Source organism: Coffea arabica, chromosome 7c, assembly GCF_036785885.1.
Source record: "Coffea arabica cultivar ET-39 chromosome 7c, Coffea Arabica ET-39 HiFi, whole genome shotgun sequence".
Taxonomy (NCBI): Eukaryota; Viridiplantae; Streptophyta; class Magnoliopsida; order Gentianales; family Rubiaceae; genus Coffea; species Coffea arabica.
Window position 1 is genome coordinate 39,040,176 of NC_092322.1, and position 24,863 is coordinate 39,065,038.

The following is a 24,863-nucleotide window of genomic DNA, read 5'->3' on the forward strand; positions in this document are numbered from 1 at the left end:
TTTACAGTAGGTACACGAGCAATTATATATCATTGTATTGATTTAACATACACATACAAATATATCTAACCTGATGAGTGGAGTGATCACACCAAATCAAGAAAAGACATGAATGCTTCAGTCTTCATCCCAAATCTGCTCTGAAAGAAGGAATAATTGCAGTATTACATCAGTTGAACGAAGAGGTACACAGATCACCCGGCAAGAGAGGTCATCCAGTTTATTTGATTTGTAATTTTGATCAGTTCGACCAATTCATCCCTTAAAATGGAAAACAAAACGTGAAACAACGTAAAAAAAATTTAAGTAAAATTGCTCCTTTAGAATATTGCTTAGTGAAGAATAAAAATGTTTGTACTTCAGCAAAATATTAGTGAAGAAAGTCACGTGCTTTCGTATATTTAAAGCTATTTTTAGATATGAATGTCAATAAAACATGCTTTTTATATAACAATGTAATGCAAATTATAAAGGTCAAGTTTTGACGCAAAAATTTTCAATTGAGTCCTATGGCCTTTCTCCGTTGAAAAGTAACACAAACTGGTTTGTGTCTCCACTTAATATTTGTTGCAAAACCGCTATTGTATATTTCAACATATCAATCGATTTAGTTATGGTTTTATTGAGGAAAAATAGAAGCAACTTATACTTTTCTGTATGACACTTAGATACACAAATTGGGAACAGAAAAGTGTATCACGCATGCATGTATGCAGAGAATAATATTTGACAAATTGGGATTATAGATCCTTATATAAATATTATTCACCATTGAAACAGATAATGCTAGCCAATGTTGGTTTGGTTAATGCATGATTGTGTTTGCCACTGCAATCGGAAAGTTATATAGCAGCATTAGGTTCAAACAGAAGAATTTGGAAGCCTCCAGAAATTGCTTTGAGATATAAATGAATAAATATAGTGTTGAACTGATTCAACATATAAACAAACGAAAAATCGACATGAATCATTGTATAATTGAATTGATTCAACATATGCAAAACATAATTTTATCTGACCTGAGGAGTGGAATCCCACTGTACGTTCACTCTCACCCAGATCAAGTATAGTGAGAGGAAATGGGTTAAAAACCAAAAAGCCCCCTGTGATATACCTATCATACAGAAAAGCCCCATGTGGTTTCATATTATACGCATTGGTACTCCATGGTTTAAAGTAAGGTGAATTGTCGACAGAAATCATCAAATGTAATGCGTTTGTGTTAAACGCGCTGGAAAGGCACGTGTTTCTTTCGAAAAACAAGTTTTTAACACAAACTTTCACCAGATATACCGGTTGTGCCCTTCACACCTAAATAAAAAAGCCATGTTGTGGGTCTTTGGCCAAAATTGCAGGAAACAAAGCATTTGCAAGCCGGCAAAGCATTTGCAGGAAACAAAATTGTACTTCTTCAACCTGAGGTTGCAAGCCACCAAAGGTAAAACTTTAACCATTTGCAATTTGCAGATGCAATATATTCTTATAGGGTCTATTGTAAGGATTTAAAGTAAAAATGTGAACTCTTTATATTTTTTTGTGTGTAAATATTGAAGGGAAATTAAGGAACCATACCACGATGTCTTCCTCAAGCTATCGACCAACTAGCGGGGGAAACAGAGCTAGAGGTCTTCGATACCAGTACAAGATGTGTAATTGTTGAAGGAACGTGAAAGTAAAGATTGTTGAGTCGAAAAAGCCATCGAAGGGAATGCTATATTTTGTGCATGAAAAAGATGAATGTGGGTTCTTTTCATGGTATAATCCAGTTTACAGAGATGAGCTAGATCGAGATAACTATATTGTGAGCCAACCTATTCAAGAACATTCCTATTTGGATAGCATGCTCTCAAAACTAGAAAATTTGGACAATGAGATGAAGAAATTGAAATTGCTAGTTGGAGGTTGTGTTATGGTATCTATTTTTTCTATTTTACTATTGTTGATGTCTACCAAATAAGACAACGGAAATTGGTAGGTTGTTGTATGAGTTTTGTTGCAATGAAATGGAACTGCCCATTGGTAATCTGCATTTTCATAAATGTTAGTGTTGTTCTGGTATTTCCACTAGGTGTAAGAAAAATAAAGTGCTGAAAAATGAACAGCAAGTGATATACCAAACAAAAAATGGTTTATCACTTGATGAAAAATTTCACATAACATTAACCTGATTGCCAAGAACTTCTTTCAATAACTATAAAAATAGTAATACATAAGCCAAGTTTATGGAAAAGTAGACAAATATTTCCATCCACAACCAATCATTCTATAGTAAGGATAGTTGCAGACATCATTACGACTAGATGTAATATTCCAAAACGAACGTGTAACTACGGCTAGGCAAATATTAGGCAAGTAATTAAGTCTGGATAGCTTTTGATCTCTTTGCCTTTAATTTCTGTAGGACATCAGTAACAGTTGGAGCTCTAACTCTTTTTGCTAGTGCAGTGGTGCCATCAGCCTTGTTACCCCCATTAGTATTTGTACCATCCACAGGCTGCAATTAAAATAAAAAGAGAACTTAGATGTTTACCAACACAATTATGTTTTTATGTAACTCATTAAATCCAATGTAAAAGTCATACTTGTAATACAAATTGTTTACTATGTGTAGCTTTGGCCAAACTAGCAACTGTTGGTTGAGTGTACACCTTCCTAGCCTTTTTGCTGGTCTTTGTAGCACTTCGGGTCGCAGCAGCTCCTTCACTAGTTAGCTATGGTTCAATAGATGACTTAGCAATTGGTTGTGATTGAATGGATTCAGCTGCACTTGCTTCAGGTGCCTACAAATGCCATTTAACATTATTAATACATACAGATGCTATAACAATGACATTTAAGTGTACAAGGAAATATTACCTTATAAAATTTGGAGTTAGGGTGAATAGGATTCTTGCACGTCCGTGAGTTATGATTTGGCTGAAAACATCTTTTGCAATGTACTACAAGACCCTTTCCAGTTGATACTTGACCCTTCTTAGGCTCATCTTATGCTCTTTGGCGCAGTTTCTTTGGTTTACCATGCATTCTCCTAACTGCAGGGGGATTTAGGGTCTCTTCTTCACATGTTATCCAATAAATATAGGTAATCTACACACTTCTATCATAACACATGCATGGGCACAAGGATAACCTGTTAATTGAAAATATCCACAGGTACATGCACTACAACAAAAATGACCTTTTCTGACATGCCTATAAGGACACTTGCTGGTTTGTATCATTATAGCACTCCTATCATAACACTTATTAGCAATTCAATAATATATACTCTAATTTTTTTTTATTTTATCAGATATAAAAATAATAATGTGCTTTTAGACTACCTAAGATGACACTTAAGAAAATGTGAGATGTACCAAAAAAAAAAAAAGACACAAAACGGCATCGTTTGATTTTGGCGGAAGATTCATTTGCTCTAAATCACTCAAAATTTTCATTCTAACGGCCAAAACACCTGGTCAAAACACTTACCCAAAATTTTCATTTTCCCGCTCCACCATTTCCAGCCCCCCTCCCCCTCTCTCTGTGGAGGTGTTGGGCGTACTGCTCAGGCCAAGAATAGGTATTCAAATGGACAGGGTCGCTGGCCAGTTAAATCTGCTAGCTTCATTTTGGATTTGCTCAAGAATGTTGAAAGCAATGCAGAGGTTTGTCTATGTAGGTGAAAGGCTTGGATGTAGATTCACTTTTCATTTCTCACATTCAAGTGAATCAAGCACATAAACAAAGACGCCGCACATATCGTGCCCATGGACGAATAAACCATATGTCCGATAGATGACCTTTTTTTAGTTTTCTATTCTATCCATTATGCCTATTAACCTCAATGTATGATCTTTTTGGCTAGCCTACATGTCTTCCTCCTGCCATATTGAGTTGATTTTATCTGAGAAGGAAGAGTCTGTCAAAAAGGAGGTAATACATACTAGTAAAATGTGACTATTTTGTTATGGATTTGTTGTCCATAACTTGTTCGATAAAATGTCAAGTAGAATGCAAACCTTTGGTGAGGTGCAGACCTAGGTGGTGTTTGGGTCGTCTGTTTATGTTTCTTTGGTTACTTATGAATTTCAACCTTTTTTGCAGAGTGAAATTCTGATAAAATGGTGCACAGACTATTGAGAGACGCTGAAGCAGATGGATGGGAAACGATCCGACTTCCCTATCATATGCGAGTTTTGCCTCGGCGACAGCCCTTATGTTCGAATGGTAATGTTTCTGTTGTTACCCGCCCTCTCAGCTTTATAGCTTTTCTGGGTTAATTAGGGCTTTTTTTTTCCTTTTCTCCAATTTGGTGTTTTGTGAAGTAAATTGATAGTCTTCAGATGTTTTAGTTTAATTAAGGCAACATGAAGTTCAAATCTTGCTTGACAGCGTTTTAACTTTCTTTATGAATTTGATTACTGGATTTATATAAGTATTTTGTAGTATATGCATTGGAAGTTTGGCAATATTCGTTAGCCCAATGTCTGTTATAAGTTTGGGATCTGGGGGTGGGCGGTGTGGGAGATGAGGAATTAAACATAACATTTATCTTGGATATGTCAGGTTTCCATTTAGCTGCAAAGTTAGTATCCTGTGAAATTTGTTCTCAGTTACGTTTATTCTTGGTATATGCTACGGGCTAATTATGAATCGAATGCTCGGCTTATAATTAGTCATAGCATAGCTGTATGTCATATAAACATCAAACAAACTATGGATTGCTAGTTTACATTTTTTATTGTGAAGGGAAAATTGACTCTAGATGGGTAGCGGAAATACGTTGTAGTTAGAATTTTGCAAGTGTGAAAGAAAGAAGGTGATTAACTCTAGTAAGCTAGTAAAAACAGAGACTTTGGCTGGGATAAAGGTGGGTGCTAGATGAGTAGATGTTCAAAATATATACTGTGACTCACAACCTCAAAACAAGATTTTTAATTGACCTCTTTGAGTGATGTTATTGGCTGCGGCTGGCTTAATTTCGTCCATCTCTTCACCACTCCCCTCTTTTTTCTCTGTATGTATCTTTCCTTTAGCTGCTCTAATGACCTTAATTGTAAAGGTGGTTCACGTAGTTCGGATTCAGCAATCTAATTGATTGTACTATGAGGAATAATTCTATACCACATTTCTTAAACCTTTTATGCAGCCATCTCAGTTATATAATGATCGTATGTCTGATTTTTAGAACATCTGGACTGACTATTGTCAATGTTGTCAATTTGCATTCTAAATGAGGTGATCTCTTGAAGGGAAGTGCTAGCTTTTAGGCCACCATAATGAAGCTTGAAAAAATGTAGAATCATAGTAGGCATCAGGATTCTTTGTTATTTGATTGTTGCCTATGAACATTTTGTGTGCTTCCAGTTAATTGATCTTTAGGAGAGTCATTCTAGATTTATTGTCCCATAACAATCTTTAGCTAATATATTACTGGTTTTCTTTTGGGTTGGCAGACCACACTTTTGGATTACATCAGGAAAAGCAAGGTATGAATCGATTATTTTTATTGATGTTCACATTGAGGAAAAGCAAGGTACCTTATTCTGTCTTATGTTATGATACTTGAATAGCTGGGAACTAAATCTTAGACAACCTACTGTAGGTGGCAGCATCTGAAGCAGGTGGAATTACTCAAGGCATGGGGGCATACAAGGTACAAGTACATTTTGATGGCAAGCCACAGACTTGTGTTTTCCTTGACACCCTGGACATGAGGTAATTAATGATGTAGCACTGGTTCTAACTTTTAACTGCTTATTCATGCAAGTTTTTTTTCTTTTTTTTAAATTTTTATGTCAAATGCTCTTCTTGGAGATTTTGCAGACATATCTTAAAAGGCCTTTGTCAAGATGAATTATCTAACATAACTGTAAAAATGGTTGGATAGGGATTTCGAGCAATGAGAGCTCGTGGAGCCAGAGTAATAGACATTGTTGTTATTGTAGTTGCTACTGATGATGGAATTCGACCTCAAACAGAAGAGGCCATTGCTCATGCCAAAGCAGCTGGAGTGCGAATTGTTATTGCTATAAACAAAGTGCGCTTACATTTATTCTGAGATTTTCCACTGTGTGTTGGCTTGTATATCATTTAGTCTTATTTGCATTCTGCTTTTGCTGTATGAAACATGATGACAAATCTCCTCTTGCTTATGGGAGTTGGCATTTTCAGTTCTCATAATCACAGTACTGCTAAAGTTTGATGTTTCTAGATTTTTGCGTCATAGCATATTATCTTATATGCATTCTGTTCTTTGGGATAATTTTAAAAGTCCTTTGGGTTTCTAATTGACGGAATGTATAGCAGGGAGCATTGCCTGCAGGTTGCTTCTATCTCAAAAAAAAAAAAAAACTCCTGACAATTAAAAGTGTCAGCATAGAATTCGATATTCTAATGTTGTACTATACCTATCCTGACACTTTCAATTATCAAGAAAAGGGATTTTTGTTGGCAAATGGGATGTTATAACAGCATAGTTTTCCTGACATGTTGAATAGTATGAGTCTATCCCCACATTGGAAGGGACAACACTCGCCCTAGGTATGAGGATAGATAAAGTATCAGGTTAGATTATCTATACTGACACTTTTAAATGTCATTAAAGGCAATTTTTGTTGTAGTGATGTCCCATTCATGCAAATCTACTACTACATATTTTCTCGGACCATAGTCAACCTCATACTTGTGACCCCGTCCCAGGTTGCAACAAATGTCCTACTCAATCTCTGATTCTTGTCAATCTTTTCTGCTATATTAGGACAGATTTCTCCTTGAAACTTTTGCATTCCAGATCTCTTCGTTTGAATTCTCTGCATCAATCTCCTCCTTATCCATTCAAGCATCCTAGTGATAGGTAACTCTCTTGCTTCTAATATAGAGTCGTTGAATGACTCATTTAGGTTGTTTACCAGAATGTCACATTTACTACTTCCTCTAAAATGTGATCTACTCCAAAGAGTTGGTGGAGTTCTGCTCAACCATTCAGCAGCATCTTTGTTTGCCTTTTCTAGGTCTTTCATTGCCACTTTCCCTTAGACCATGTCATGGGACTTGATAGCAGGTCAATCAATTGTTCAACTGTATATCTTGGATTAACTTTGTTAAGTATTTAGTTGTTTCCAAATTGTTCTTCCCTGGCTATGTTTGAGTTAGATGCTATGCCAACATGTTTGCTGATAGGGAATTGCCCTTTTGAAATTGTGTTACTTCCTCTGTTATAATATACATTGATCTTCTCAGGTACACTTAAAGAAGAATATAGTTTATGTGTGGAGATCAAGGTAATTCAATAAGTAAGTTTATGTGACGTCCTTTTTTTTCATGGCATTATCTATTCTTTGTGTCAAATGAAGTAATACATTTGTTTCTACAAAGCAGCTGAAATGTGGATTTCTTCCAACTTCAAAGTTTATTGAAGAAGGAAATGCAATGAAAAGGAGTGTCACTCGTTTGAAGATGTATCAGGCTCTAAAGTTACATGATAGGACGGTAAGCTTTGAATGATCTGGTATTTCAATCCTGAAATGAAGATGTGATGCATTACAATCTCTTAATTTAGTGTCATTGAGGGATGGCGTTTCCACCTCTGCTTGTTTTCTTTGGAGTGTCAACTTTTCTGCATGTTGTAGCAATAAGTCAACATAATTGTAGCCTATCTTTTTCCTCTTGCATATAATGCATCAGATATTAGAAATTAGCGACTATGACCCACTAGACATGTTTTCTGGAGCTAAAGATAGAGTACACAAAGTGATCAAGGCCTTGTATAATACTTCACAGATCAACTTTGGGGTTTTCTTGAATGGTTCCCTTGTATTTGGGGGCTTAGATGGTGGAACTATTAGATGGTGGAACTAAAAGTACCAATTACATGGTTGGTCAAGATATTGAAGATGCACTTAAGCATGTCATTATGGCTGACAATGGTATGCTCACAGAGAAATTGCTAGAGCTCATCACTGAGGCACTTTTGAGATCGGGATTGTTGGATCAACTTCTTGAAGTCTAGAAACTTGGTGTAATCGATATTGAACGGGTCACTCATGCATATTATGACATTGTTTCTCAACCTTGTTTGGTATGTAGAGAGATTGATGGGGATGAATTTTCAAAAGGATATTCAATGCCACTGGATGAAAGCTTGAAGATTGTTAAGAGACTATTTAATTGCTGCAACTGCAAAAGATTTGGGTGTGATGCTTAGTTTCCAACCCAAAAAAGAGGGGATGTGAATTCTCCATATGATCTTCTCTTCCTGGAATCAACAAACCAAAGTTTTAACTACAAGGTGCAAAAGAATATTAATTTTCTGCCCATGCTTACCACAAATGATGCATTTTTTGGAGTTTCTCATTACAGCCATGTTCCCTGTATTTATTGCTTACGTTAAAGTTCTTTATATAGTTTTGTACTTGGAATAAATTTGGACCATAAATCTGAATTGAAATGCTTTTGTTTACAATCATACAGTCTGGACTTGCACTGGTATAAGCATGCAAAAAAGTATATGTTTTTTTTTTTTTTGCATATTTGGATTCTATAGGAATCTTATTCTGGTATCACCTGGATTTGTAATCATCATTGAAGATTGTTGGAGATGTGCACATGTGCCTTAGTCTGCAGAACAAGTCTTTAGGAATGTTTTGTTTGTTGCTTGTTTTTAGGAAATCAGTTGCATATGTTTAGGAGCGGTTATGATGTAGTGGGTTATGCTTTGAGGTCATGTGAACATGGTTGTTATGATTTTTTTCTTATATATACATTCAGCAATAAAGAAGTAGATGTAGACTTCCCAAATACATCAAAATCTAACAACAAATTGGCATCAGAGCTTTCATCTTGAGGGACCTGTAAGATCGAGTGATACAAACAAAAACTTTCAGAATGGAGGCTGATACTCAATCATTCTTCAATGATGTTGATCCACTAGTCTGTGATAGCCAAAATTATCAAGCATGGGCTATTAGGATGACAGTCCACCTTGAGGCATTGGATCTTTGGGAGGTTGTAGAAGAAGATTATGATGTACCACCGCTGCCAGCAAATCCCACGGTGGCACAAATGAAGAATCATAAGGAGAGAAAAACAAGGAAGTCAAAGGCTAAAGCATGTCTTTTCTCTGCCGTTTCAAGCACCATATTTACCAGGATCATGAACCTAGAATCAGCCAAAGACATATGGGACTACCTCAAGAAAGAGTACCAGGGCAATGAAAGAACCAAGAACATGCAAGTGCTCAACTTAATCAGAGAGTTCGAGATGGTGAAGATGAAGGAGTCAGAAACGATCAAAGACTACTCCGATAAGCTACTAGGCATTGTTAACAAGGTAAAACTGCTAGGTAAGGACTTTTCTGATGAGAGAATCATCCAAAAAATTCTTGTCACTTTACCTGAGAAATATGAGTCTAAAATTTCTTCTTTGGAAGAGTCTAAAGATCTGTCAAGCATATCCTTGGCAGAGTTGGTGAATGCTTTGCAGGCTCTAGAGCAAAGAAGAATGATAAGGAAAGAAGAAATTGTAGAGGGTGCATTCAAAGCCAAATCAGAAAGTTCTAGAGGAGGCAAAGACAAGAAAATTACGGAGAGAAAGAAGAGCAGCAAGTCCAGCAATGCCAACAAAAATGATGCAAGTTCACCTTGCCCATATTGCAAGAAGTCGAATCATATGCCAAAAAGGTGCTGGTGGAGGCCTGATATCAAGTGCAGAAAGTGTGGCAATATGGGGCACATGGAGAGAGTCTGCAAATCGCAACAGCTTGAAACAGCAGGAGTGTCCACAGAACAACAAGAGGAAGAACAACTCTTCGTGGCTACGTGCTTTGCCACTAACAACAGTTCAAGTGATTCCTGGTTGATAGATAGTGGCTGCACCAACCACATGACCAATGATCAAGCTCTTTTTACAGAGATTGATAAGACTCTCATTTCCAAAGTAAAAATTGGAAATGGTGAGTTTATCTCAGTCAAGGGGAAAGGAACAGTTGCTATTGAAAGCTTGACAGGTTTAAAACACATCACCAATGTTTTATATGTGCCTGACATTGATCAAAACTTGCTTAGTGTTGGACAGCTTGTTGAAAAAGGCTTCAAAGTTATTTTTGAAGACAAGTGGTGCTTGATCAAGGATGCAAGGGGCAAAAATGTGTTTAAAGTGAAGATGAGAGCTAAGAGTTTCGCCTTAAATTTGATGGAGGATGAGCACGCAGCACTTGCAAGTCATGTAAGCAATGCAGAATTGTGGCACAAAAGACTTGGGCATTTCCATCATGCTGGACTCCTACATATGCAGAAAAATAACTTTGTAAAGGGTGTAGCGTTATTGGAGGATAAACTAGCTGATTGTGTGGCTTGTCAATATGGAAAGCAAGTAAGAAAACCATTTTCTCAATCAGCCTGGAGAGCATCACACAAGCTGCAACTTGTGCACACTGATGTTGGAGGACCTCAGGCAACTCCATCTTTGAATGGTAGTAAATACTATATTGTCTTTATGGACGATTATACTAGATTTTGCTGGATTTATTTTCTCAAATCCAAAGCTGAGGTTCCTAATATATTTTGGAAGTTTAAAGCTTTTGTGGAGAATCAAAGTAATTGCAGGTTGCGCATAATAAGGTCGGACAATAGGAAAGAGCACAAAAATGAAGTCTTTGACAAGTTTTGTGAGGAAACAGGTATTGAACACCAACTCACAGCACCTTACACTCCACAACAGAACGGTGTGAGTGAGAGAAAAAATCGGAGCATCATGGAGATGGCGAGGTGTATGCTATATGAAAAGGAGTTACCAAAGAAGATTTGGACAAAAGCTGCAAGTACAGCAGTTTTCCTGTTAAACAGGCTGCCAACTAGAGCTGTACAAGGAAAAGCACCGTTTGAGGCCTGCTTCGGTTACAAACCAGATTTACAAAGTCTGAAAATTGTTGGTTGTCTCTCTTTTTCTTATGTGTCACAGGTGAAACGAGACAAACTTGATAAGAAGGCAGAAGCAGGTATTTTTGTTGGCGATAGCAGCACTTCCAAAGCTTATAGAATTTTCCAACCACAAAATGGGAGAATTATTGTAAGTCGAGACGTCAAATTTATGGAAGATAAACAATGGAGTTGGGAGGAATCATTAGAAAAGCAGGTGCCAGTATATTCACATCATCTTGATGACAATATAGATGATGTCCCAATTCGTGGCACAAGATCTCTATCTGATATCTATGAAAGAAGCAATGTTGCGGTTTTTGAACCTGCAGAATTTCAGGAAGCAGAAAAAGATGACAAATGGATTGACGCCATGAGAGAGGAGCTGCGTATGATCGAGAAGAATGACACTTGGGAGTTGGTAGACAAACCTCAAAACAGAAAGATCATTGGAGTGAAATGGGTTTACAGAACCAAATTCAATGCTGATGGTACTGTGAACAAACATAAAGCCTGATTAGTTGTGAAGGGTCAAGTTTTTGGGGTAGATTTTTCAGAAACCTTCGTTCCTGTTGCACGCTTAGACACTATCAGGATGTTGTTGGCCTTGGCTGCACAAAAAGGTTGGAAACTTTACCAGTTGGATGTAAAGTCAGCCTTTTTAAATGGTTGTCTTCAAGAAGAAATCTATGTTGAACAACCAGAGGGATTTCATGTTAAAGGATAGGAGGAGAAAGTTTACAGATTAAGGAAGGCTTTATATGGCCTTAAGTAAGCTCCCAGGGCCTGGTATAGCAGAATTGACAATTATCTTCAAAGTCTTGGATTTGTTAAAAGTTCAAGTGAAGCCACTTTATATGTGAAGAATTCAAATGCTAACTTAATTATAGTATCTGTTTATGTTGATGATCTACTTGTTACAGGAAGTAATGAGAAGTTAGTGAATGAATTTAAAGCTGAGATGTTCAAAGCTTTTGAAATGACAGATCTCGGTTTATTGACCTACTTCCTAGGAATGGAGGTAAAACAAGGTCATGATGGAGTCTTCATATGTCAAAAGAAGTTCACAAAGGAAATTCTTAAGAAATTTCATATGGAAGACTACAAAGGGATCAGCACGCCAATGAATCAAAAGGAGAAGTTTAGCAAAGAAGATGGAGCAGAAAAAGTTAATGAAGGGCTATACAGGAGTCTGATCGGCTGTTTGATGTATCTCACAGCTACAAGACCAGATATAATGTTTGCAGTAAGCTTAATGTCAAGGTTTATGAATTGTGCCAGTGAAGTGCATTTTGCAGCTACTAAACGTATTTTAAGATATGTCAAAGGTACAACAGATTATGGCATTAAGTATTCTTGTTGTCATGATTTTCGGCTCTAAGGTTTTTCTGACAGTGATTGGGCAGGTACTACTAAGGACATGAGAAGCACAACTGGTTTTTGTTTTAGCTTTGGTTCAGGTGTTTTCTCATGGAGTTCAAAAAGCAAGATGTGGTCGCTCAAAGTACAGCAGAGGCAGAATTTATTGCAGCTAATGCCACGGTGAACCAAGCAATTTGGATTAGAAAATTACTTGTAGACTTGCACATGAATCAGATTGAGCCAACAGAGATTTTTGTAGATAATCAAGCTGCTATTGCAATCTCAAAGGATCCGGTTTTCCATGGGAAAACAAAGCACTTTAATATCAAGCCGTATCACTTAAGAGAAGAGCAGAGAGCTGGTGAAATCAAGCTGATTTATTGCAATACAAAGGAACAGATTGCAGATTTGCTGACCAAAGCCCTTCTAAAAGCAAGATTTGAAGAATTGAGAATCAAGTTAGGTGTTTGCAAATACTAAGGCCAGGAGGAGATTTGGTGGAGATGTGCACATGTGCGTTAGTCTGCAGAACAAGTCTTTAGGAATGTTTTGTTTGTTGCTTGTTTTTAGGAAATCAGTTGCATATGTTTAGGAGCGGTTATGATGTAGTGGGTTATGCTTTGAGGTCATGTGAACATGGTTGTTATGATTTTTTTCTTATATTTACATTCAGCAATAAAGAAGTAGATGTAGACTTCCCAAATACATCAAAATCTAACAACAAAGATTCCTGCACCACTGGCATACCGGCATATTTGCAGCATCTTCCAATCTGTCTACAGTTTGTTTTCTTAATGTCAAGTAAAGGTATTTGTGTTGCATCTTGGATTTATCATGTGATTGTAGCTCATAGACCTTCATTTTGTGCAGGTATCTTTCATTGACTTGGATATGAAACCTTTGAAAAAAAGTGGTGTATTACTATGAGTTATACCAGGCGGCAGATTGCTCGTTTCTATGTTCAGATGATAGAAACAGAGCCTTGGCTTGAAAACAAGGTAAGTGATCGGAATAACCAGATTCAGATGAATCTACTCTAGTGTAATTGAAGATGCTTCTCATATTAAGGATGTTACAGGTAACTGACATTAGTTGCAGAAGTTTTTTGAGTTGTTATTTCTTAAATACTGGAAGAATTTTTTTTCCGGACTTTTTGCTACCCCTTAACTTTTCAAGATGATGAGTAGTGACCTTGTCTTTTCAAGATAATGAGTATTGATGAGTTCTTTCTTAGAGTTGATAGCGCCGGGATCGTTGTGAACTATGCCTGACCTTTTCTGTTCTGACTTTCTCGATATAGTTATACTGTGCACAAACACTTCATCCATATCACATCTTTTAATCAAGCATGTCCTGATTTTGAGGCTTTGTATAGTAAATTTTATTCATGGCCAAAAAAGAAATGAAAAGCAATTGTAATTGGGCAAGTATGCCCACTAAATCAATTTCCTACTTTTTGTTTTCTTTGCTGGTTTTTTGTTATTAATGCTGTTCTTTGGTTTTTATTTTTTGTTTTGTTGTGTGGGGGCTTGGTGATAGGGAAAGGTCAGGCGTGTGTGGGTGTTGGCATTGAGAAACTGTATAAAATTTGTTTGTGGCCTTGTATATGTAAAAAAGCATTTTGGCAACGTTGAGTCTGTTTCCCTGTTCTTGTAATGCTGGGCTAATCAGTTTAATCTTCTTCCTATTATGTAGTTAAGGTAGGAAAGCACCCCAAGTAAAATGCTGCCACTTAGTGTCATTTGGAAAAACTTGTTAATAGTTAATGGAATGCGTATAAGTAACTGCATGTTGCCTCGCCTTTTACTCTGGTCATGTTAATAAGTATATGATAATTGTCATTTGTTGGCCAGAAATGATTTAATAAGCATACGATTGCTTGAGGAACATATGTAGAAAGAGACGTCAGAAATTTTCACACTCCACAAGGAAAGCGATGTATCAACTGCTTTGCTGCCTTACAATCCCAAGACCGCATGAGCAATTTACTCACATGCTGAAAGTCATAAAGACTGATTTATCTTTTCCTGAAAAGCTGCAAATAAGTGGATATACATGCATATGCTAGTCCAGTGTAACTATTTGTTGTAGTATAATGTCTTGAACTCCCCCCCCCCTAACAAACCCACCCAACCAACAACAAACACCAAAACATAAATGTTTAGTAGTTGTCTAGCCAACAACTATGCGTGCAAAATGGAAATTCGACTGCTGATTCTTGTTTTCTCAGTTCATCGGAACACCTTGGATATGTAATTATGTAAATAGATTGCTAGCATAGCTGTTATAAGTGGAATTGATAGTGTGTGAATAGTGAAGTGCCTTCCAATGACTCTTTATGGGCATGAGAGCAAGTACTCTTAAGCTTTCAAATCATGTTCAACTTCACCTTTTGCCTAGTAGTTGCCATATTTGTAAGTAGTGCCAAGATTTGGTGTCCAGGCCCCTCTTGCTGGACCATTTACAGTTAAATTGATTATTATGGTTGCAATACATATATTAAGATACATCTTCTTTATCCCCTTGACTACTGTCTATGATTGAAATTTCATTACATTTGAACTATACTCACTGAACACGATTTGTGACATTTGAGTGAAGATATACCAGTAACTTATGCAAGAAAAGAGGATCGGTTTGGGGTAAGCGAAAAAAATAATCTTTCGAATAGCCATTGATTTTTATTTTCCCTGCCATTTTTTCCTTTTGCACAAACAATTGTTAGAATAGGGGAGTTCAGTTAAAATAAGGTTGGCATAGGAGAATCAAAAGTTGGGGGAAGGGGCTGTTTAAGTAAAACATAATTGTTAGGATAGCCATTCTTTTTTGGATTTTGGTTTTTTCTCTTCTAAACTTTTTTGCCAAAAACTGTTAGAATATTAAGGATGATTTAATTCAAGGTTGGCACATTCAAAATGGATCAAAGGGGTGTTTAAGTGCAAATATAATTTTTAGAATATCTTAGTTTCATAAATTTTGGTATTTTATCTTCTAAATCTTTTTCCAATAATTATTAGGGTGGTTAGGGTAACTAAATATAATGTTGGCATATAAGGACTTTAAAAAAATTCGAGTGTAGGAAAGGGAGTTTAAGTGCAAAGTAAAAAATAAAAACTTATGTAAGAAACCAGTAGAAGCAAGGGTAAAATGTACCAGTGGCCCTCAAACTATTATAAAATTTAACTTTTGGCCCTCTAATTGTTAACTAATAAGTTTTAACCCTCCAACTAATTAAAATATATAATTTTGGTCAATCCGTCAACTTGAGTGGTTATCTCTAACAGAGCTGTAGGATTCATGAGATAAGCAAAATGCTTCAATGGCCCTCAAATTGTTACAAAATTCAACTTTTTGGCTCCAACTTATAAGTTTTAACCTTTCAACTAATTAAAATGCATAATTCTAACATTTCCGTTGACTTATTATATCCAACAGAAACATCTATTGATGAAGAATCAGAAATGTGACCAGCCAACCTATTATTTGATAAATCAAGAAGGTTTAGGTGCTGTAATGTAAAGCTGAGAATTGATTATTTGAGAGATTTAGTAAATTCAATTTTGAAAAGGAACCAAGGCTTATGGAATATTCCGAAAAAATGAATTGTGTGCTAGAATAACACCGAAAAATGAGTTAAATTCCAATAAATGCAATATTGTGTTTGGATTGTGATGATTTGAGATAAAATAATTTGCTTCACAAATCTTAATTACCTTTTTATCTTCTTAATCACCTTTTTATTTCATATACATCATATCACAAAAATTACTGCAGTAATTATCTCAAATAAATCATACAAATAAACTCCTATCCAAACAAACTCTTTAAGTTGCCTATCCTTGCTGGAATTTGTTTGCTTAGGCTTTTGAGTTTTCAATTAATTTTGCTCAAGTTCAGCAATTGGAATTTTGGTAAATTAGTTTGAGTCAAATGGGGGTAAAACAATTTTACCCTAACACGTCCTGTTAAGACAAAAATGCCCCTCGATTATGCCCTTGTCGCACACATGGTGATGTTTCTATTTAACATAATGACTCAAGTTGATGGAAGGATTTGGATTATACGCTTTATTTAGTTTGAGGAAGGGGTAAAATTTATTAGTTAATAGTCAGAGGGCCAAAAATTGAACTGTAGAATAGTTTGAGGGCCACTACTACACACATCGTGCTATTTCTATTAAATACAACGACTCAAGTTGACGAATATGTTTTAATTAGTTCGAGAGCTACAATTTATCAATTAATGGTTGGAGGGTTAAAAGTTTAATTTTGTGATAGTTTGAGGGCCACTTGAACATTTTGACCTAGAAGTAATAAATCCAATAAATCAAAGCCCAAAATCAGACAATTAGAAATGAAAGAAACCCCCAATCAAAGAAAGAAGGCCTGAAACGAAAAGAGAGGAAACCGTGCATATTTTTGGATCACAGATATATGATATCAATTTTCAACTGGATTCTGCTCCTTTTTTGCTCATTAGTCATCGCAACATTCATGTGCTGGTTTGTGTGTCAACTTTAGTTTTGGTCTTAAATGATTGCTAGCTTATGGTTTTCTCCATTTTCTAAATCTTCTTGTATTAAAGAAGTTCCATGGTATAGAATTTCACAATTACAGAATAGAGAAGATGCCAAGAGCCTTTAAGGTATGTTAAAAGCGATATGACCAAGTGCCTTTCACAAGTTATATGGTATAGAATATCACAATTTTCACTATTAAACATCGAACCAGAAAAGAGCATGGAGAACATTTTACAAACAGATTTTGATGGATGATAAAGTATAAACACTATCAAACATCAAACCAGAAAAAAGCATGGAGAACATTTTACAAATAGATTGTCATGGATAATGTTGGATTGATAGAATGAATGACTGCGCTTGCCCCTGCAATGACAGAGTAACACAGCTGCATTAAGTTCAAACCAAATAATCTGGAAGCTCCAGAAATTGCTATAATGAACATGAATTATGATATCATCGAACTGATTCAACGTATGCACAGATGAAGAAGGGACAGGAGTAATTTTATAGCTAACCTGATGAGTGGAATGATCACTCCAAATCAAGAAGACAATGAATGCATCATTCTTCATCATTGTCTAGTGCGGGAAAAGGCAATACTACTTCAGTTGAATGAAGAGGCATACATATCACCCAACAAAAAAGGTCATCTAGCTTCTCTGATTTGTCATTTTGATCAGTTCGAGCAATTCACCTGTTAAAATGGAAAATAGATCACGAAACAACATTAAAGAAGGAAAAAGCTTTAGGTAAATTTGCTTCCTTTAGAATGTTGCTAAGTGAAGAATAAAAATGTTTGTGCCTCAGCAAAATATTAGTGAAGAAAGACACATGTTTTCAGATATTTAAAACTATTTCTAGATCTCAATGTCAATGAAACATGCTTTTCATATTAACAATGTCATGCAAATTATAAAGGTCAAGCAACTTACACTCTGCTGTGTTACTCTTACTTAGATGCACAAATTGGGAACAGAAAAGTGTTTCCTCAGTGGTAAGCGGAAATCTCGTCTGCTTCTGAGGGGATTTACTCTGCTTTTGGGGAAATCATAACAATCTTTAATAACGATCTTTAGATTCTCATTTCCCATATCCATCTGTTCTTGCTGAATTTGCTTTACTGAATTTACAACACTCACATGACACCATTTCACTTCAATCATTTCAAGAGTCTCACATTCCCCTAAACAAGAAGGGACCTTCTCCAGGTACGTGCACGAGTGCACCACCAATTTCTCTAGACGGGAAAAACTATCAGAAGATGCAGTCCAGTTGCTAATGCCCAATTTTAGCAATTCCAAGACTCGGAGGTTAGGGAACTCCCTTTCACTACCCATTCTTCCCCATCAAAGGAGTAATTGAGTAATTTAAGCACTTCAAGATTGGGCAGCTTTCCAATTTTTGAAATTTCAGTCCATGGTTGACTCATCCATGAGAGCACCAACTTCTTCAAATTCAGCGGGAATTTAAATCCATATCCCCTAAGACGAATCAAACGTAGTGATTCTAGTTGACTCAAACAGTCAAACTGAAGAATCTCATCGCAATTTTTGGTAGCTTTACATGGGTTTAACCGTCCTGCACATTTTAGCCTGCGGATGCTTGGTAACTTTGTCAGTAGCTTTTGCAAGCTTTTAGAAGAGGAATCAATTGCAAGGTTTAAAGTATTTAAATGATCTAAATCTGGGTATACTTCAAGATTTCCAACTCGAAAAATAAAACCATGAGTATAATTTTTAGTCCCATGTGGCTCAATACTTAGATTACTCAAGGTCTTAATGTTCCATATAGTATCCGGCAGCACAATCTCAAGATACGGCCCATTTACGGTAAGAGTTTCTAACCTTGAGAGGTTGTCTATGGCAGATGGGATGGATCTTGTTTTACAAAGCGCCAGATGTCTCAAGCGAACAAGCAATAAAACTTCCATCGGAAATGATTCATAAAATTTCAAATCCCCCAAATCCAGCACTCTAAGAAGTTTAGGCAACAAAATCCCCAAATCCTCCTCTTTTGGTTCCCAATAATTATCTCCAAACAAGAGCAAAGAGCGCAAATTGGGAAAAATTAGCATTAACTCCCAAATCTTCAATTCCCTGGTATTGTGAACATAAACTCGGTGGTGGTTGCTTGGTCCAGTAAGACTAAAAGGGTCTTTCTGACTATCAATGATATGCAGAAAACTTTCTTCGTTGGCTTTTTCCACACAAAACTCGTGTACCAAATCATGAATTTGGCAAGCTTGAACACCACCCCTAGTTCTTTGTCTGGAAACCAGAACTAAACTTCTATTAATTAGAGACATCAAGTGGTCGTAAGCCACTTCTTCTAAACTCTTTCCTTCAGTCTGCTGCACAAATCCTTCAGAGATCCAACGCCATAACAACCTTCGAACATTAATAACCTCATCTTCTTTAAATGAACCAAAGTATAGAAGGCATGGCTTCAAATAATCTGGTAAATGGCCATAACTCAACTCAAGTGTCTTCATGCAGTATTCATTGTCAAGGACACTAGAACTCAGACATTTTGCAACATCTTCCCAACAATCTTGTGCAGTATTAGCAAGAATTCCAGCAGCAAGGACAATTGTGAGGGGTAAGCCTCTACAAGATTTTGCTATTTGAGATCCAACTTCACTTAGTGTTGGAGGACAACTTTCTTTGTCAAATAACTTTTTCTGCAGCAATGCCCAACTCTCTTCAGCAGTAAGTTGGCGGAGATGGTAAGGTTTGATATCAGGTTTGGATTGTAGAGACAAGTTCTGAAATCTGCTGGTGAAGAGAATCCTGCTTCCATTGACATCATTCGGCAACAATTTTTCCAACAAATTCCATGCCTCAACGTCCCACAAGTCGTCCAAAACAAGGAGATACCTAGTTCTCAGTAAAACTTGCTTTAGCTGCAGAGTTAAAGCATTTTCACCCATCTTAAGAAATTCATCAGGGCTCTTTGAAAAAATACTACACAAAAGCTGAACTAATAATATGCGAGTGCTATATGTTTGAGAAACAACACACCAGCCACAAACATGGAAATGTGACCTAACTGAAGGAGCAGTATAAACTTTAGTGGCTAATGTGGTCTTGCCTAGCCCAGGCATTCCCACGATGGGAACAACATCCAACTGCTTTGATCCTCTCGTAAGTCGATGAGTGATAGTTTCCACCGCATCATCAAGGTCCACCAGATCTTCATTGTGTGTCGCGGCAGTAAGTTGTGTTGGTATCTGAATGGAAGTCTTGTTAACTCTCTGGGTTTGACCATTTTGAATCTCCCGGGCCTTAATCTTCAGATGATTGACATCATTAGCAACAGCAACCAGAGAATCTTGGCAATTATCACCAACAAGTGTTGAGTCAATCAGTAACTCTACCTTGTAATAGCCTCCATAACATGACTCCAGAAAGCTTGAAGTTTTCCATTATGATAGCGCTGATCCTTGATATTCTCCAGGAAAGATCTCAAGAATATGAGATCTTCCAGGACCATTTGGAATCTATCCAATAGGAAAACATTTGAATCATCAGCCTCATTACTCTTTCCTAGCTCCTTGAGATTTTCTAGGAAAAAATCCATACAGCCCAACTCATTGCATCTAGGATAATTAAGTGATGAACATGGTGATGTTAGTGGATAATTGTGTGCAACCTCTGCCATCAAATACTTGAGAACTCTGTGCAAATGAAACAGCCCAATTTTTGTGTTCTTGGGCAACCCTTCTTTGATTTCATTGACAGAAAGGGAGAAGATCAAAATTCCTGCATCACAGACTACAACTCCAATAAGATCCTTTATTTTATCACCTAGTGTCTCCTCCCGTTTAAGAAGGATACTCAGATACTTTATTCCCTGGTAGAGTTTTTGCATTTGACCCTTCACTAGAACCTGAAAGCTAGCATAAGATCCTAGTATAACCATAAGATAATCCAGGAGAGAATTAACAAACTCGACAACCACTGAATGCTCATTCTCCTCAAGGACTAAAGCGTTTAATGATCTTGATTGTTTCTTTGAGGCTGCCAGGACATGGATATAAATTTCTCGGGCTTGGGGATCAAGGGGATTTATCTTCTTGTGTATCATCTGATGTATTTCAAAGGCCATTTGATTGATTGTATCAACACGTACAGAAGTTGCAGTCAGTCTATCGCTGTCAAACTGACATACAGAAATCAGGTGTGCAGCCACAACTGCAACGTGATTCAAGAGATCTATCAATTGCTCACGCTCAACACGTCGCACTATAGCAAAGCCAATGAGATTCCTTAAGGGCATTAGCTTCCGTCTAATGGGTTCCATGTGACGTCCAAATAACTGACACTCCAAAGTCTCTAAAAGGGACTGAATAAGATCCATAGCTAGTCGTGGATCTTCCGGTGAGTAATAGTTGAAGAAGATGATGGAGCATGATTTCTTGATATCTGTCTCAAGAAACAATAGGATGTTTTCTAGGGATCTGGTTAGCGCACTATGTAGGATGTCAAGATCTGACTCACCAGAATGTTTGTATAGAAGATAAGCAGACTGAAGATCATGAATCATCTTGATTATCACATCTTGAATTCTGAAGCAAATGCTACTACATCTCAAACTTTCAGATGTAATATTACCCTTGTCCTCTTGATCATGCTCTGAAAGCGCTTCATGGTTCCTCTTCCAACACTTATTGACATGCAGGAAAAGGGTTTTCAATAGTCTTACATTTATCCTCAGGTACTTGATGAATCTGCCAATGCTGGGACGGATATAGTGGGACACCTCAAGCTCAGCAAGATAAGCAAACTCGACAAGACAATCAAAAGCAAGATCAAAGCAACAAGTGCTATTGCCGGAGGAGATGTGATACGAGTGCTGGTAATCATCTAAAGCAAAATCAAAGCAGCCGTTGTTACTTGTAGAGGGGATGTCCATTATGATATCCTTTTTTCACTCTGATATCAGATTCCTATCTGGTTTAGCAACTGGATAAAATTAATTCAGGATCTGCAACTTTCTTATCTAACAATAGCTAACAAACAACAGGCTGGACTCTTTCTCTTTTTTTTTTTTAAATAGTACTTTTTGTGTAAATATTGTAATAGCATATCTTGTTCACAGAAGATATTGTGCAGCAGAACTGTTGAAGCAATTAAAAGTTAAATAGTGCCACACAAAGAGCATGACCGAGAGGAAAGTTTCATTTTTGTCCCTTGAAAATAAGCTATCATTTATTAGTGGCCATGCATGCATCTATCAATTTGGTCGCTTTCATTTTGTTTAGGGAAAATTATAATTTTGGTCCCCAATCTTTTCAATTTTTGCGCTAAAGTGGACAATTGATGGAATCTCTTCAATTTCAATTGGAACTAAGTCACATGAGATCACGTGCCGGCACCTAAAACCCCTTTTTCAATTTTTTAATTTCTAAAACAAGTTTTAAAATATTTTCAGCTTTCTCTTGCCTTTTGTCTTATTAAACAAAGACATGAAAGGGGTAATCTCACAATCCAAATTACTCCTCTTGTTGGCCGCGGCCTTCAAATCCCCAGAACCCACAGCATGAGTAAGAAGCTCAGCTTGGCCTCCAAGTCCAAGTCTCGTTCTTGCCTCCATTAGTAATGGAGATAATCTGCAATCAACGCCAGAGACGGATCCAGTTCAACTCTCCTGCACAAACAACAGGAGCAGCAGCAACAGTACTACTTCATAAGCAGGCAAGCAAACAAGCAGCCGAGAGAGAAGAGCGGATGATAATAATTGGAAATCAAATGGATTATACGGACCAAATCATCAAAGAGATTATACTGGTAAGTATATTCTTTCCCTATTAGCCATTCTTCACCATTGAAATGGAATGAGTATTCAATTGAACCACTAGTATATTATTGGTAGGTCATGCTTACAGCCGGAACAAACACTTCATCGGTGACTATAGAATGGGCCTTGTCTCTTTTGCTCAACCATCCCGAGGTGCTAGAGAAAGCTTGAGCTGAATTGGATGCTCAAGTAGGGACTGATCGATTGATCGACGAACATGATCTATCCAATCTTCCTTATCTTCATAACATTATTTCAGAAACACTTCGGTGTTACCCAGCAGCACCAATGCCAGTACCACATGAGTCGTCCGATGACTATAAAATTGGGGGATACAATATTCCGCGAGGCACAATTTTGCTAGTTAATTCATGGGCAGTTCACAAGGACCCAAACGTTTGGGATGATCCAACAATCTTCAAGCCAGAGAGATTCGAAGGCTTGCAGGTTCAGCCATCAAAGCTGCCATTTGGGATGGGAAGGAGATCTTACCCTGGTTCTAGCCTAGCACAACGGGTGGTGGGTTTGGCCTTGGGATCTCTAATTTAGAGTTTTGATTGGAAAAGAATTAGCGAGAAGGAGATTGATCTGGCTGAAAGGACAAGAGTGTCCATGCCAAAAGCCAAGCCACTAGAAAAAACATGATTTAGAAATTAAAAAATTGAAAAAGGGGTTTTAGGTGCCGGCACGTGATCTCACGTGACTTAGTTCCGATTGAAATTGAAGAGATTCCGTCAATTGTCCACTTTAGCGCAAAATTGAATAAATTGGGGATCAAAATTAATTTTCAAAATAGATTGGAGATAATTTCACGCATACACTGTAGATTGAGGACCAAAACTTGTTAATAGTTAATGGAATGCGTACAGGTAACTGCATGTTGCCTTGCCTTTTACTCCAGTCATGTTAATAAGCATATGATAATTGTCATTTGTTGGCCAGAAATGATTTAATACTTTATTTTTTCCAGTTTTTCAAACATAGGAGATTGCTTGAGGAACATATGTAGAAAGAGACGTCAGAAATTTTCACACTCCACAAGGAAAGCGATATATCAACTGCTTTATTGCCTTACAATCTCAAGACCGCATGAGCTATTTACTAACACGGCTGGAGAGTGAGTTGATTATGATGTGCAAAACTACACAAGATGCTAAAAGTCATCAAGACTGGTTTATCTTTTCCTAAAAAGCTGCAAATAAGTGGATATACATGCATATGCTAGTCCACCGTAACTATTTGTTGTAGTATAATGTCCTGAACTCCATGATGGTAGGCTCTATAATTCCCCCCCCTCCCTCCTCTCCCAAAACACACACACACACACCAAAACATAAATGTTTAGTAGTTGTCTAGCCAACAACTATGCGTGCAAAATGGAAATTTGACTGCTGATTCTTGTTTTTTCATTTCATCGGAACACTTGGATATGTAAATGGATTGCTAGCACAGTTGTTATAAGTGGAATTGATAGGGCATGAATAGTGTAGTGGCTTCCAATGACTCTTTACAGGCATAAGAGATAGCACTCTTAAGCTTTCAAACAAGTTCAACCTCACCTTTTGCCTAGTAGTTGCCATATTTGTAAGCAGTGCCAAGATTTGGTGTCCAGGCCCCTATTGCTGGACCATTTACAGTTAAATTGATTATTATGGTTGCAATACATATATTAAGATACATCTTCTTTATCCCCTTGACTACTGTCTATGATTGAAATTTCATTACATTTGAACTAGGGGAGTTCAGTTAATATAAGGTTGGCATAGGAGAATCAAAAGTTGGGGGAAGGGACTGTTTAAGTGAAAAATAATTGTTAGGATAGCCGTTCTTTTTTGGATTTTGGTTTTTTCTCTTCTAAACTTTTTTGCCAAAAACTGTTAGAATATCAAGGGTGATTTAATACAAGGTTGGCGCATTCAAAATGGATCAAATGGGTGTTTAAGTGCAAATATAATTTTTAGAATATCTTAGTTTTATAAATTTTGGTATTTTATCTTCTAAATCTTTTTCCAATAATTGTTAGGGTAGTTAGGGTAATTAAATATAATGTTGGCATATAAGGACTTTAAAAAAAATCGGATGCAGGAAAGGGAGTTTAAGTGCAAACTAAAAAATAAAAACTTATGTAAGAAACCAGTAGAAGTAAGGGTAAAATGTACCAATGGCTCTCAAACTATTATAAAATTCAACTTTTGGCCCTCTAATTGTTAACTAATAAGTTTTAACCCTCCAACTAATTAAAACATATAATTTTGGTCAATCCGTCAACTTGAGTCGTTATC

The 24,863-nt window shown here is 36.8% G+C and overlaps 1 protein-coding gene and 1 pseudogene across 1 annotated transcript; one reads left to right on the forward strand and one right to left on the reverse strand.

Moving 5' to 3' along the window:
- Positions 1 to 3,173: 3,173 nt before the first annotated feature.
- Positions 3,174 to 13,256, forward strand: LOC140010701 (inositol-pentakisphosphate 2-kinase-like; annotated as a pseudogene).
- Positions 13,257 to 18,070: 4,814 nt separating this feature from the next.
- On the reverse strand, positions 18,071 to 22,377 carry LOC113699913 (putative late blight resistance protein homolog R1A-10). Its single transcript, XM_027220257.1, has 3 exons — positions 22,269 to 22,377; positions 20,179 to 21,647; positions 18,071 to 20,071 (listed from the first exon to the last, which is right to left on the reverse strand). The coding sequence occupies exons 1-3, from the start codon at positions 22,375 to 22,377 to the stop codon at positions 18,071 to 18,073; spliced, it is 3,579 nt and encodes a 1,192-aa protein (XP_027076058.1).
- Between the last annotated feature and the right edge of the window lie 2,486 nt (positions 22,378 to 24,863).

Excerpts from the sequence above, each read along its gene's own strand:
- LOC113699913 (XM_027220257.1), bottom strand. The coding sequence starts at position 22,377 with ATGGAGGCAAGAACGAGACTTGGACTTGGAGGCCAAGCTGAGCTTCTT. Across the intron at positions 21,648-22,268 it reads CAAGAGGAGTAATTTGGATT|ATGATTACCAGCACTCGTAT; the intron begins GTGAGATTACCC and ends ATTTTGCTTTAG. Across the intron at positions 20,072-20,178 it reads TTCAAGCTTTCTGGAGTCAT|ATTAAGGCCCGGGAGATTCA; the intron begins GTTATGGAGGCT and ends AATCATCTGAAG.